The sequence below is a fragment of the Cyprinodon tularosa genome, unplaced genomic scaffold (genome assembly GCF_016077235.1).
Source record: "Cyprinodon tularosa strain WSP-4 unplaced genomic scaffold, ASM1607723v1 ctg385, whole genome shotgun sequence".
Classification (NCBI taxonomy): domain Eukaryota; kingdom Metazoa; phylum Chordata; class Actinopteri; order Cyprinodontiformes; family Cyprinodontidae; genus Cyprinodon; species Cyprinodon tularosa.
The window spans coordinates 1,211,977-1,226,445 of NW_024039102.1; the positions used below are offsets into that span (position 1 = coordinate 1,211,977).

At 41.5% G+C, this 14,469-nt stretch overlaps 1 protein-coding gene across 1 annotated transcript; it reads left to right on the forward strand.

Annotated features, from left to right (window-relative positions):
* Positions 1-1,961: 1,961 nt before the first annotated feature.
* plppr3b (phospholipid phosphatase related 3b) lies at positions 1,962-14,065 on the forward strand. Its single transcript, XM_038297303.1, has 8 exons — positions 1,962-2,219; positions 4,366-4,474; positions 5,015-5,200; positions 9,748-9,874; positions 10,404-10,599; positions 10,681-10,738; positions 10,904-11,077; positions 11,985-14,065. Exons 2-8 carry the CDS (start codon positions 4,370-4,372, stop codon positions 13,347-13,349), a joined length of 2,211 nt encoding a protein of 736 aa, XP_038153231.1. The 5' UTR covers positions 1,962-2,219; positions 4,366-4,369; the 3' UTR covers positions 13,350-14,065.
* The last annotated feature ends 404 nt before the right edge of the window (positions 14,066-14,469 follow it).

Sequence of the window (14,469 nt, forward strand, 5' to 3'; positions counted from 1 at the left end):
GTCGTATCCTGCTAACATTAAACAATTGCGTTAAAGTAACTAAATATGATGAAGTAAATACCAAAAATGCTTGCATTATTTTTTTCAGTGTAGAATCAAAACTGACATCTTGCACTGCAAAAAAATTAAATCTAAGTGAATTTTTCAATTTTTTCTTGAATTGAGCTGTGAGACACTTTGCCAATGGAATAAGACTATTTACATTTAAAATAAGAAAAAAAATGACTGTCGTCTCTTTATTTCCAGCGCATTATACATGATTATCTTATTTTAAGCCTAAACATACTGATTCCATTGGCAGACATCTTATATACCCACTCATATTAATAGTCATAGTCATTCCAAAAAAGGAAAATTAAAAACAATCCACTGGACTTTGTTTCCAAGTTTGAAGACTTTTCGCTTCCCATCCAAAGAAGCTTCTTCATTTCAAAATGTCAGGTATAGCTTTGAGTTTGAGGCTTTATACAGTAGTCTTTTAAAAACATGCAAATTGAAACGTACGAAGGGGTCCACCCTTTGGAATGGGGGTCATTTGGATTCTTTTGTTAGCCTGCAATGCCCCATACCTGTCTAAGTGTCTGAAAGGGGGGTCGTTAAAGGGAATTATTAGCCTGGGTGAATAGGAGAGGTCTTCTGCTCTTATGAAAACATTTTGGTGGTGGTCTGATCAGGTCAGCATACAAGTAAAGTGCATTCCAGACAAGATAAAAAAAAAAAAAAAAAACATGAGTTAAGATTTTATCTCATGCCGAAAGGAAGATGAACTGACTGACAAACCAGAGATCTGAGATAATGTTCTGACATAAAAATGATAACCTCACCATTTTCTTCATTTAATTGAAGAAAATTTTCAGTCATTCATCCTATGGAAACCTGCCAAAAAGGTTATAGCAGACAAGAGCACGGCCCTTTTTAAAGCACAACCTGAAACAATTCTGTATCAATAACTAAAGTCACAGAACATGCATCTGCATCACTGCATCCAAATATCACTGGCTCTAATAAGGGCTCTATGAGTGAGGTCTATAACTAATGTGAGAGCAGAGCAGCACGAGAGCCGTTGAAAGGACAACATTTAAATGTTGAAATGATCTAACCAGAGTTAAGAATTAACAATTTGTGGTTAGATTTAAAGAACACTGGCCATATATGAATACCAATCCAGACAGATGGCACCAGATAGAAGAGGAAGATCCAGAGAGACTGATCTAGAAAGAGACCGATTTAGAGAGAAAGAGATCCAGGAAGTCTAAAGAAGAAAGTCTGACCAATCCAAGGAGACTGATCTGAAGAGACTGATCCTGATACACCAATCTAAGGAGATCGATCTAGATTGACTGGTCCAGGAAATTGATCCCAACAGAAACTATGGGGATCGAACAGTTTGATGATTTCGAACATTTTTCACACCCAGTGACCCAGTCCAAGCCAAGGAGGAGGAGACATTAGTAGCCCACTGGTACCACTCACAGCATTACATCTAGAACCATGGAACCAACACAAGAGCTTGGACCGCTGTAGGAGATCAATGCAACAGAATCTGGAGATCCTGCATAGTAGGGAGTGTTGGCCCAGTGGTTAGAGCCCTGCACTTATGCTCTGAGAAGATTGCAAGTTCGATCCCCACATCCTCCACTCTGTGTCCCTGAGCAAGACCCTTAACCCCACACTGCTCCCCAGGCGCTGCAGAATGGCAGCCCACTGCTCCCCAAAGGGGATGGGTTAAATGCAGAGGTGAATTTCTCCAGTGTGATATTATTATTATTATTATTTTAGTTCACTGAGAGGATTCCAGCTGACATCTGATCTGATAAACTACCTGGATTAAAAGATCTGAGGTTCTGTAGCTGGTTCTCCATGTTTGTCAGGTGTTCTGGTTGTAGGTCAGAACCATTAGAGCCAGTTTGCTCTCAGAAGCTGCCTCTCTCTCTCCTCTGTCTTTCTCTCTCTGTCCCCACATACACACGTGCACGCGCAGACGCACGCCCCCGCCGCGCAGCAGCTTCCCCACCAGCCAGAAAACGTTGACAGATCTCAGGTTTCAAATCAGACGAACGCATTGAAAACCCAAACCGCATGGGTCGGAACCGACACTTCCAGCACCCAAACTGACTGGACCAGAGCCAAAGGCCCGCGATCCACTAGAGCAGGTATCCTGCTGAGGCGGTCCGGTTCTGCAGCAGAGATCCGGAATCCCAGCGGCTCCATGATCTGAGGTGAGACCAACCCGTTCTCCTCCATCGATGCGTGTTTGGCTATGCATGCGCACGCGTTGCGGGTTAAGAATGGGAACATTTCAGGAGCGATCCGGATTATCCGCTCCGCAAAGATATGAATCCTGCACGCGCCGCAGTAACATCTGTATCCCAGTGTTCTGATTGGTGGGAGGTTAATTGGCAGTGAGCCTGAGGTGGTTGATCTGAGGAGGATGATGATGGGAAACCTCCATGTTTCTATGACAGATGTCCATGTTCTGTTCCGGTCCATTAATGGACCTGCACAGCTCTCCAGTATTGCACCTTTCCATTGTAGAACTTGTGGACCGTTCCACAGCTTGCTGATGGTCTTAGGGCTGATCCAGCACAAAGCCAAATCATCCAGGGTAGATTTAACTGCTTCCAGATCAAACAGCTCCAGTATAAGGCCTGATCCCATCTAATTTAAAGGCTGTTGCTGTCTAAGACCTCCTTATTTTCAGTTTCTTGCAAAAATAGAAATTGAACATCCACAGCATAAATGCAGACCCACCTTCATAGAATCAAAACAACCAGAGATGCAGCAGCCATCTGTTAAATCTATGCTCTGTTCTAGCAGCCCAGTTTGGGCTTTCCAGAACCATGCAGAGCTTTAGTCGTCTGCATCTTATCGGTATTTCAGGAAAACATTGCAGAAACATGTTTTTAATCATATTATTTTTAAATGTTTTGGACATTTAGTGTCATGATCTGGCCTGTTTGCTCTCCCTTAATTAGTCATTCCTTTCACCTGTTCTCCCTCCCTGCCTCTATTATAATTTATTCCTCTCACCTGTTTCCTCTTGGTTATATTCATTTCAGCCTGAGCATTCAGTGCCAGATCATTACTTGCTTTTCTGTTAGCCTGTCAGTTTTATTCCTTGGTTTCTGTCCTGGAAAGAGGGTTTTTGTGTTTGTCTCGTCTCCTAATCGTCCACTTTTCCTCCCCCGCGGTGTCCTCTGGGTTTTTGGCTCTATATGTAGGGAGGTTCAGTTTTTATCCAAGTAAAAGGAATGACTAATTAAGGGAGAGCAAACAGGCCAGATCATGAAATTTAGTGAGAATCCTGCTCTAATCTAGATCCAGTTAGAGACCAGACACGGATCTATAGGAGATTAGGAAACTCTGGTAATTTAAGGATGGATAATCATTGGATTTAAGGCAGTAATATTTCCCCTTTTCACTGGTTTCAATTCAAACTCAGTTGAGATTTGGAGTCCCACAAGGCACTATTATCAGTCTGTCACAAGGAACGATCGCGGATAAGACCGACACTTCTTCATGTCAAGGCTGACAGGTTTATGGGATCACTCATTTATTAACTGATAATGTGCCTGTGCGTAAAAAGTTCTGTAGGTGCCGATTGCCAAGGAAACACTTAAACTTCAAGTTTAAGTGTTTCAAGTGGTTTGAGTTTAAACCATCCAGTATTCTTCCCAACCACTGCAACATCTATATGAATCACGGACACTCTGTTAAAACTGGACAAAACTGGACAACTAGACATTTAGAACCAAGTCTTAACTTATTGTTAAATGAAAATAGAAATCCCCTGTTTTTCTTCTTCCACTCTTCTTCAACTCAAATGGCTTGCTCATATGTCAGTTCCTCTAATCCTGCTTGTGGTGAACTCACTTTCCAGATATTCAATCTTCAATCTAACCACTCCCAGGTGCGGATAAACCATAGCTGGATAAACAGCTGGGGTAGAGTTAGGGTCCAGGATGGGTACACACAATGATTCTATTCAGAGACTAGACTTTTGAGTTGAAAGTGTTCCGAAGATTTAATGTGAAACAATGAAACTGATACATCAAATAAAATTTCGAAAAGGTTTTGATCATATCCAGATGGAGATACATACGTGTTATTCATAGTTGAAGAAGAATGTAAGAAAAGTGGTCCCCATGTCATCCAGCAGCCTAAGCCTCTAGCAGCATAGAGATAGCTCAGAATAACCTGATACACTCTAACTATAAGCTTTATCAAAGAGGAAACCTTTAAGCCTATTCTTCAAAGTTGGCAGGTGTCTGGGTCATGGCTCAAACCTGGGAGTTGATTCCACAGGAGATGAGCCTGATAGATAAAAAATCTTGAAAGCATCTGATTAATTTGTTTGTGTTCCAGGTTGATGAGGATGATGATGATGATGATGAGCTCTTCACCCACAGAGAAGATGAAGAAGAAACCTCCAAAGGACAGTTTGACACTTCTGCCATGTTTCTACTTTGTGGAGGTTAGAAACATCTAATTCCCACTCTCTCAGTGTCTGTAGGTATAGTGTCCTGTTCTGAAATACTACTTTCCAAATTCTTCACTTCAGTAGGCAGGACATTTTTCTTAACATTTTCAGGACCATCATGGTACTTTTTTCATTAATCTGTTATTTTGAGTCAACAGTGGTTCTGGTCTTGGATCTTCCCAATGGAGGCCATTACATTGCTGAACCATGACCTCTGGCCCTAACTGAGGTAGTGAGGCCTGCTGAGCTTTAGACGCTCAGGGACCTCCTGGATGAATTGTTGTTTATCTCTTGGAGTAGTTTTCATAGCTCAGCCTTTCTTTGGAACATTCTTCAGTGTCTATTGTTTTCTCCGTATAATATTGGTCCTGACTGTGATTCTCTAGAGTCCAACCTCAGAAATGGACCCATAGCCTTTCAAAACTCATAGACCTCAGTAGATGTACAATGTTTCACTCCAGGTGGGGCGATTCAAAGCTGACCCTTTATTGCATCAGTTTTGACCCTGGCTCTCTGTCTTGTGTGTGTGTGCAGCTGCCCATTGTGGCTTCGTCTATGGTGTCGCTGTACTTCCTGGAGCTAACAGATGTGGTGCAGCCGGCTCAGGTGGGTTTCCGGTGCCATGACAGAGACCTCAGCATGCCGTACGTGGATGGAGGAGATGAGCTGATCCCGCTGCTGATGCTGCTGAGCCTCGCCTTCGCCGGCCCGGCTGCTTCGGTACCAATTAGTTAGGACACTTTACACCCGTAGATACAATTTCAGAGAAAACAGTGACAGGAACAAAACCGGTCATTAGATACTCATCTGGAGTACCACCAGGTAGGTGGCAATGGAGTAGCACCTCAGCAAAAGACAAGAAGACAAACTAAATGACCTTGAGAGCTGGCTCCGGAGTATCAGCACTTTGGCGGTCCACCACCAGTTGTTACCTTTTATACCAGAAAGGTTTTGGTCTGCAGCAGATGATGCTCACCTTTAACCTAATAAACATAGATGAGCACTATCAGTGGCTGAATTTAGCCTCTTTGAACTACATTGCAGCCAAGAGCCTCCAACATGGAGCTCATGGGCGGTTCTAGGCAGGGGCCAGAGCCCCTGGAGAACTGATCCTTGCCCCTGTAATGGCCCCTGTAATTAAGACATACACTACAAAAAATTTACCCCTTTTCAATTTACTTGAAAAGGGGTGTGTTTTGCCTAAATTTGAGCAGGTAGGCAAGACATTTTACTAATGTAATAAGATGATTTCAATAAAAAAAAAAAAAAAAACATCTTCTTATTCCAAATAGTTAAAAAAAAGATAAATAAAAAATTTCTTTGGCAATCATCTTATTTACCCTCTCTTTTTAAGAAATGTTTACATTTTAGATTACTTTTTGCTGTGTCATACAAAATAAGTGATATGATTATATCCACTGACAGAACGGACTGCACTCCAATCTTAGATCTTGTTTTGAGATTTATATACTTTTTGTTATCAAAATATCTATCATGATTTTAAGTCTTGCAAAAGTGCATTTGCCTCACTGCATTGGTAGATTCACTTATTTTAAGTAGAATCCTCTCAAAAGCGATCTTCTCTTGCTTAGTCTATCAATCTCCAAACAAGACCCTTATTTGTGATGGAAAATTTTTTGCAGCATGTAAGTGATGATAATTGACTTGGGCCTATTTAATCATTCACCTTTACAATTTACTTTTAAAAAATGCAGTCACCTTAAAACTTCAGCCATATTAAGATACTAAGATATTAAGATTTCTAACAGCCACCAGATGCCACAGAATGCTTCAAATATTTGAACATCCAAACCTGGAGACTCATTAACATAGAAAGCCAGCTGTATGAAACGGCTGTTTTACTGTTGTCAGTTGGGTGTGGTTCCTCCTGGTTTCCTCTGTGAGGCAGGGGTCAGCTCCATGCAGAGGTTCATGATAATTCCCCTGGAAAATTATTAACCTCATCATGTCACAGGAGGCCAGTACCTCTGACTTCCTCTATGGTGATGTCCTACAGATGTCCTCCAGCAGAACCAAAGCTAACACTGGTCAATAATTTGGAAACACCTCTAATTTAGATATGTATGACTGTCTACAGCCTGTCTGCCTGTTGGATCATTACACATCACTAGTTAGGAGTTGATAGGATGATTAGACATTTCATTCTCAATAAGAATAGAAGTTATTTTCTGATTTAAATGCATTTTATGCTCCTAAGGGCTCAAAGTCATTAACAGCTACAGTTGATCAAAAACTATTTAGTAGGCCACTGGTTGTGCAAGTTTTTCTACTAAGAAAGAGGAGAATCGTCTGTCATTTTCATCATAGATACACTTCAACTATGAGAGACAAAATGGGGAAAAAATATAAACGACATATTGTAGGATTTTTCAAGACTTTATTTTATAAATAATGCTGGAAAATATTTATTTGGTCAACCTAAAACTTGTAAGTTCTCCTTTAAGAAGCTCTTCTTTGCTACGCTTGTTACCTGCATTAATAATATTAGTGGCTTTTTTTGCTTTTTTTTCTGCAAAGTGAACGATTGATCCATGATAAGGGAACAATAAAAGGGATGATGTATCATGAGATTCAAAACGTCCTGTCATCAGTGAGAGCATTGAAGATGTAACAAAAAAAAAAAGGCTCTGTAAAAAGTATTTCTATGTCCTGGAGTAGCCCCGTCAGTCTCCAGTCCTAAACCCCACAGACAAATTGCGGAGGGAGTTTAAAGTCAGTGTTGCCCCAAAACCTCACTGCTCTAGAAGAGATCTGATGAAGGAATGGACCAACACACCAGCTACAGTGTTAGCAAACCTAGTGAAGACAGGAAACATTTGACCCTTATCATTGCCAACAATTATTATGGTGCAAAACTATTGAGTTGAACTTTTGTTATTGACTAAATACTCATATTAAACCACAATTTACAAATAAATACTTAAAAAATCAAACAGTTTTACCTGGATTATTTTTTTTCCTCATTTGGTCTCCCTTGTTTCAAGTGTATATTTAGAGAAAGTTACAAACCTCTCTCAGCTTTCTAAGTAGAAGCACTTGAATAATTAGTGGCTAACTAACTACTTTTTTGCCCCACTGTTTCCTCTCTGGAGCCAAGACTGATTAACATTTAAATCTAAAGATGAAAAACAGAAAGCTGCTAGCGTTTGTGATATTCAATTAAATTCAGTTTATTCATATAGGGCCTATTCACAACATATGTCATCTCAAGGCACTATAAAGTTCACCAGATCATACAGTCAGATTGATTAAGTTTTCTATCTAAGGAAAACCTGTATCGACTCATATACTTAAAGGCAATCCCTCACGCCAAGCATGCTTGTAGCGACAGTCAAGAGGAAAAATGCCCTTTTAACAGAAAGAACCTCGAGCAGAACCATCCTCAGTATAAGCGGTCGACTGGGATTCAAGAAGACAGAAGCAGACATACAGAAAGAAGCAGAGATACAAAAGTTAACTTTCAACCAACTCCACAGGTGGCCCCATCCAGGAGACACACAGCCAGGCAGACGAACTCTGAACCAGCTCCCATGTCAGAGGATGAAGGGAGCACATACAGTTAGTCACAGTCAGAGAAAGAGCACTACACTGAAAAACAGGCAAAACTCTAACATCTATAAACAAAAGTCTTGATGGCAGCAGCACAGCTGACAATTCTCTTCAGGATGTTGTCCAGCCAAACAGGAACAGATCAGATGAAGCTACTACATACAGCATGATGAGAAAAAGCAGAAAGAGCATCACATTACAGATTAAAATAAGAAATTCTGCAGATTGGGAGAATAGAGATTGAATAAGGCAGAAAGATGAAAAAGGGTCTTCCAGCAGTCTAACCCTATAGCAGCCTAACTATAGAGATAGCTCAGGATAACCTGAGCCACTCTAACTCTAAGCTTGATTAAATATGACAGTTGTAATTGTCAAGTAAAAAAGTTTGTGTGGATTTTTAAACACCTTTACTCAACATTGATATTGCTTAAAGTTTGCACCACTTTATATTTCCTCAGATCAGACTTTATAACAGGGAAGAAGAGTGATAGCTGATCTCTACGTATAGTTGCTTGCTTGGAGTTGTGTTGAGGTTACAATTACTTCAAATACTCTGTTGTTAAATAGTCTCCAAGTTGGACAGAGACTGCTTATTATATGTTTTTATTGATTTTCTTGCTTATTCAATTATTTAATTGCTGCTCTAGCACAGACATATTTCCCTCTAAGTAGAATTAAGGAATTCTATCAGTCTATCTAGTATTATTTGCCTACATATATATTACTGTTTTATTACTTTTTAAATGTTTCACCATTTTATTTTACTATATTTTCTCACACTTTAAGGTCTACTTTGATTGTTTTCTTCTTTTAATTTTTCCATATACTGAAAACTAACATGTTTAGTTTGTTCCATGGTGAAATGCTTCTGACCTACGGTTGCTTACAGGTGCAAACATACAGTAAACTGTGAAATTTGATACTAACACATAAATGATGTTAACTCCAAAACAATGAATAAATAAACATTTGGGACAGAAAAATTCAGCAACTACAAAAAACAAACAACCAAAAGCAAGTTTTTAAAAAAAAGCTTCTTTTTGACATCTTTAAATTGACATGAAGGAAAATATACATTTGCTTTTTGTGATAATCTGTTTACTAAGGTTCTGATCCCATTAGACTTGATTGTCCCCCTAGTGGTCTGATACACAGCTTTTGTTTACTTGCTGTTCTATTTTGTTTTTATGATCAGAGAAATGTACTTTTGCATTTGAATTTGTATTTTTTGATTTAACACTATTACATCGTTGCAGCGCATTTTGCTCATCACTGCATGCTGACACCTATCCACCATAAAAACAGTGAAGAAGCAATAAGACTGTGACCTTTTCAGTCTCAGACTGTTTGTTGGTGTATTAATGGTCTCAAGACCTACTCTCAGGACTGATGCATAGATCCCAGTGCGTTCCTCACCCTAGAGCACAGTTTTCAAACTCCATTTCTCAAATGCTTGTGTCCTGTAACCTTTCATTGTGTCTTTGCTTTAAGGCACCTGAATCAAATTATCAGGTCATTAGCAGGCCACAGGAAAACATGACTTCAAGTTTAGGTGGTAACAAAGCAATCAGGTGTGTTGAACCAGAGAGAGATCTAGAAGTGGCAGGATACCTGTTGAAGGAATAAAATCTGGTCCTGAATCAGCTAAATGTGGGTGTTTGTTTGTTTTTTGCTTTGTTTTTTACTTTTTGTGTCAGATCATGCTGGTTGAAGCAGTGATCTACTGCTTACATCCCCACCTCAAGATCCATAGAGCTGAAGGAAGCATCAATGCTGGAGGCTGCAGCTTCAACTCGTTTTTGAGGAGGACTGTCCGCTTTGTAGGTCTGTTTGCTTACCTGACACATCTGTCTACTTACTACACCTACATCTTATTTTTGACACTTAATGACATACCTATAAACTGTCTAAAACACCTCTTAACACACTTACACCTGATATGCCTGTTGACAGACCTGTTACCTGTCTAATACACCTGATGACGCACCTATCATCTGTCAGATACACCTAATGACACTAGTGTCTATGGCAGGCATAACCAAAGTCGGTCCTTGAGGGCAGCTGTCCTGCAGCTTTTAGAGGTTTCCCTTCTGCAGTACAGCTGATTTTCATTGACGGCTGATAAAAAGGCTTTTCCTCTGTGTATCTGAAACATCTAATAACACGTATCACCTATCTGATCCACCGTATAACACACCTGTCACCTGTCAGTCTAAGACACATTTGACCACACCTGCCACCTGTATGATACACTTAATTACCCACTTCTTACTTGAGAGTTTGAAACACGGGATGACAACCTGTTTGCTTTATTTTTTTTTCTAAATGTGAGCTGGTTTCTGTCTCTCTGCAGGAGTGCATGTGTTTGGGCTCTGTGCAACAGCGCTGCTCACTGACATTATCCAGTTATCGACAGGTTACCATGCCCCATTCTTTCTCACCGTATGTAAACCCAACTACACACTGGCAGGTGTGTCATGTGATCAAAATGCTTACATCACCAAAGATATCTGCTCAGGACATGACCAGCACGCCATTGTGGCAGCAAGGTGCAGACCTCTGTTCTTCTTGGTGTTATTCTCTTTGAGTAAAGCCTCACTGTTAATGACAGGTTGATGTCTCTCTGACAGGAGGACGTTTCCTTCCCAGCATGCAACTCTGTCAGCTTTCGCTGCCGTTTATGTTTCGGTGAGTGATACAGTTTCTGAACAAAAGAGGGAACCTGTGTTTGTTCTCCTGCTTGCTTCTCCAAAAATGGCAATGGTTTGGCAAGTTTACAACCTCTCTGAAAACATTGGTCAAAAGCCTGTTGTTGATTCTCTTCCCTGTCTCGGCTGGTTCTGGTCCTTTCAGATGTACTTTAACTCCACCATCTCCAACTCCACCAAGTTACTCAAGCCAGTCCTGGTGTTTGGGTTTGCCATAGCGGCAGCACTGACAGGGCTGACTCAGATCACACAGTATCGCAGCCATCCTATCGACGTGTATGTTGGTTTCCTGATTGGAGCCTTCATTGCTGCATATCTGGTGAGATCTACACACAAACCCCTGTCATATTGCTTGTTCCTTTGCACACATTTAAGTCAAGCAAGTAGCTGGAGTTTATCAGCCAGCATCAGTTTCCTTTAATTTAACGGGAAGCCCAATTTCAGTTTTTATATACTGATGTATCTGACTGTTGCCAAAGCCTTCATGGGGTGATGCAATTGTCAGAGAATTACATTAATATAACTCTTTAGGAGACTTCTTCTGAATTGCTAAGCCTGTGGAGGTGCCAAATCTTTATTTCCCATTCATGTTCCTGCTGTTATCTGTTAAGAGTTTTAATCACTAAATCAGACACAAAGTCTGGGAACTTATCTAAAATTAAGAATAGTTGTTTTTGTTCTCTGAAATTCAGGTGTGAAATCAGTTGACCAGGATTAATGAACAAAGCTGTTTGAAAGATGATTTTGCCCTCTTGCCCACATATGTCTGAAATTGGGAAAAAAACTCTAACCTGAAGAGCTGACTTTTTTGTACTAATATAATCCTCTAGATGAAGCCAGGTTTATATGGGACAAAATAGAAAAATTAATTAACAGATTATCTTAACATTAACAGGCATTAGATATTAAGTTCATTAAACCGCATCTCATTGTTTTTAATTTACATTCTGTTGAAGTTTTCAAGAGTTGTTCCTTTTAGATTATTGAGATTAGATTGAGGCTCTAGGAAAGATACTGTCTGAATGAGGTAATCTGTAGGTAACAGTAGAAAAGCTACGGACAGGTTTGTTAAACTACCCTGGTCCGGACACTGGACTGTAGGCTTTTCTACCCAACAGACTTAAAGTACCTGCTGTATTTTACCTGATGTACTTGGGCGGCAGCAGGAATATGTAATTGCATTCCAGGTTCTTTCTTAATGTCTGATTTTATTTCTCATCATCCAGGCTCTTCATGCTGTTGCCAATTTCAAGTCTTCTGATGAATTTGCTCAGGCTACCCCACCTCCCCCTCCAATGGAAGACCCCTTGCGAGCCCTGACAGAGCGTGGACATGAGTCAGTTTACAACAAGGGTCCTGCCTCTGCCTCTGAGAGTAATGATGAGATTGCAACGGCTCCTGCACCAATAGAGCAATTGGAAGCCCTCAGGCCCCTGCAGAGGGAAAAGGGCTCCATGGGGAGCCTAAAGAGGGCCAGTGTTGATGTGGAGCTGCTGGCCCCTCGGAGTCCAATGGGAAAAGAAACCATGCTGACTTTCAGTAACACTCTACCGAGAACAAGCATGAATGTTAATGGTGCTCTTGGTAACAATGAGTTGCAAGGGGATCCGGTGCCGCCTGCGCAGCCAGTACAACGACGTCTAAAGGCTGTACAGGTACCATTGGACCCAATGAGGTCACAGCAGCTTGTTTCAGAGTGGAAGCAGAAATCTATTGAGATGAGAGGCATTGGAACTCGAGACGATGTGGATTGTGAGCCCAGTGAGGACGGTTCTGAAGTAAGCTCTATAGGGACTGATGATGCTGGTTCTCAGGCCCCAATCTACCAGCCCTCAGTACACGCTGTCAGGGGAGGCTCAGGTCGCAACCCCACCCCTCCTCCAGGTGGCGCCAAAGCTGTGGCAACTCCCAGACCACCACAGATCCCTGAGGCTGGACCCCCACCAGTGTCCCCAAAAAGTGCCTTGACTAGGGCCAAGTGGCTCGCCATCCGGGAGAAGACGAGCGGGGAAGGATCCAGCAGGGGAACTGCAAATCAGCCACGCCTCATGCAGGTTATTGCGATGTCAAAACAACAGGGTCTCCTTCCTTCCTCATCTTGCGAGAAATCCTCTGAGACAACTTCCACCGGTTCTGGAACCTCCTCCAACACAGACTCGCCACATTGTCGCCAGCCATCAGACCGCCAGCGAGATGGACCTGGCATTATTACAGTTAATGCCCACGCCCCCTATCATCCAGTTGTGCAAACTCCACCTCCTCCACAGGCCCCTCCCCTGGCTGGGAACGGAAATCCGTGGGATTGGGCTTCTGTTTCCAATGGAGATGACCCACGAGACTCCTACGACCTCAACAAGCTGAACAGGGGAGATTCAGCTCCCCGTGCTAGCAGCTTTAATCCACGCCTTTCAGCATCACCAGTGTCTTCCATTGACACTGCCTTACAGATGGAGCTGTCTGCTGAAGCTCAGCGCAGGGAAATGGCCATGAGACGCAAAACAGCACTAGTTATGTTGGATCGAGAAATCCGGAATCAGACTGAACAGGAGAACTATTATAAGAGCTTGCAGGGTCGGAGGTTCAAGGATTAACTTGTTACCCTGCAAGATAAAGGCTTTTCCACAAAAATTTATCAATGTCCCCTTAAAACAACCCAACAGTAATACACCAAATACATGACACAGGAATTATGTAAAACCTGAATGGCATGACACCTGGACTAAATTACATCTCTACAAGATACAACTGGGCAGTATGACCATTGGATTGTATGGAACCTGGACTATATGACATCTGCTGTTCTAAGTGCAGTGGCATCATTTGGACAGTAAACACCTGGATGATAAACTTTGTAAATAACACAACTCAACAAAACAAGACTGAATGTTATGACACTTGCATTGAATGACACCTGGACGATAAAATATTTTAAATTTATGGACAATAGCATCTGTATACTACAACACATGAACAGTAGCAAACTTGACAGAAGATCACATGGAATATACCACCTTTAGAAAATACATCTGGACAGAACTACCAACAACACAACCAATAATGTAAAGGTGATTAATAGCACAATTAAGGCTGGTTTATACCAAATCGTCTGCGTGTGTGTCGTAGTAAACGCAGTTGCGCCACAACAATTCTGCAAAAATACACTGGTGCAGCACTACAAAAATGTAGGTGACCACAGACAGTGCCACAGACAGGAGGCCTCTGATTGGTCAAATCTACATCCGATCTACACTATGTGTATTTCGTGTTTGGGACGGCCTGTTTTGTTTGTATGACCGCCATTGTGGAAAACGACTCATATAGATGGACCAGCTAGAAGAGCGAGGTGCGCAATAACGCTAGAACCCTTTTTCCACCTGGGTCCCCGCCCTTTTTCGCCCTCATGTCCCTTCCTTGTCGCACAAACTTGCCCCTTCTTCCTCACAGCCTCGGCCGTATCTAGACCCACAGCTAGCTTGCGCGCTTGGGTTGTTGCGTGGAATAACATATCGCAGACCACTCTTCAATATTGGGCATAAATCAAAAATATCTGCGACAAACTAACTGCGACACACTGCTGCTGGAGTATAACCAGCCCTTTGTTTTGGCCGTTTTGAAAGCCATAAATCAAGAAACTTAATAACAATAATGTAGCAAAGCTTTGTTGTCAATAGGATTAGATCTGTTGAATTAATGACGTTTAAAGTGAAAAAA

What these genes read in the sequence shown, in the direction of transcription:
- plppr3b (XM_038297303.1), top strand. Translation starts at nt 4,370, where the DNA reads ATGAGGATGATGATGATGATGATGAGCTCTTCACCCACAGAGAAGATG. An exon ending in CACGCCATTGTGGCAGCAAG is followed by an intron (nt 10,600 to 10,680) that starts GTGCAGACCTCT and finishes TCTCTCTGACAG; the next exon opens with GAGGACGTTTCCTTCCCAGC. An exon ending in CCTTCATTGCTGCATATCTG is followed by an intron (nt 11,078 to 11,984) that starts GTGAGATCTACA and finishes CTCATCATCCAG; the next exon opens with GCTCTTCATGCTGTTGCCAA.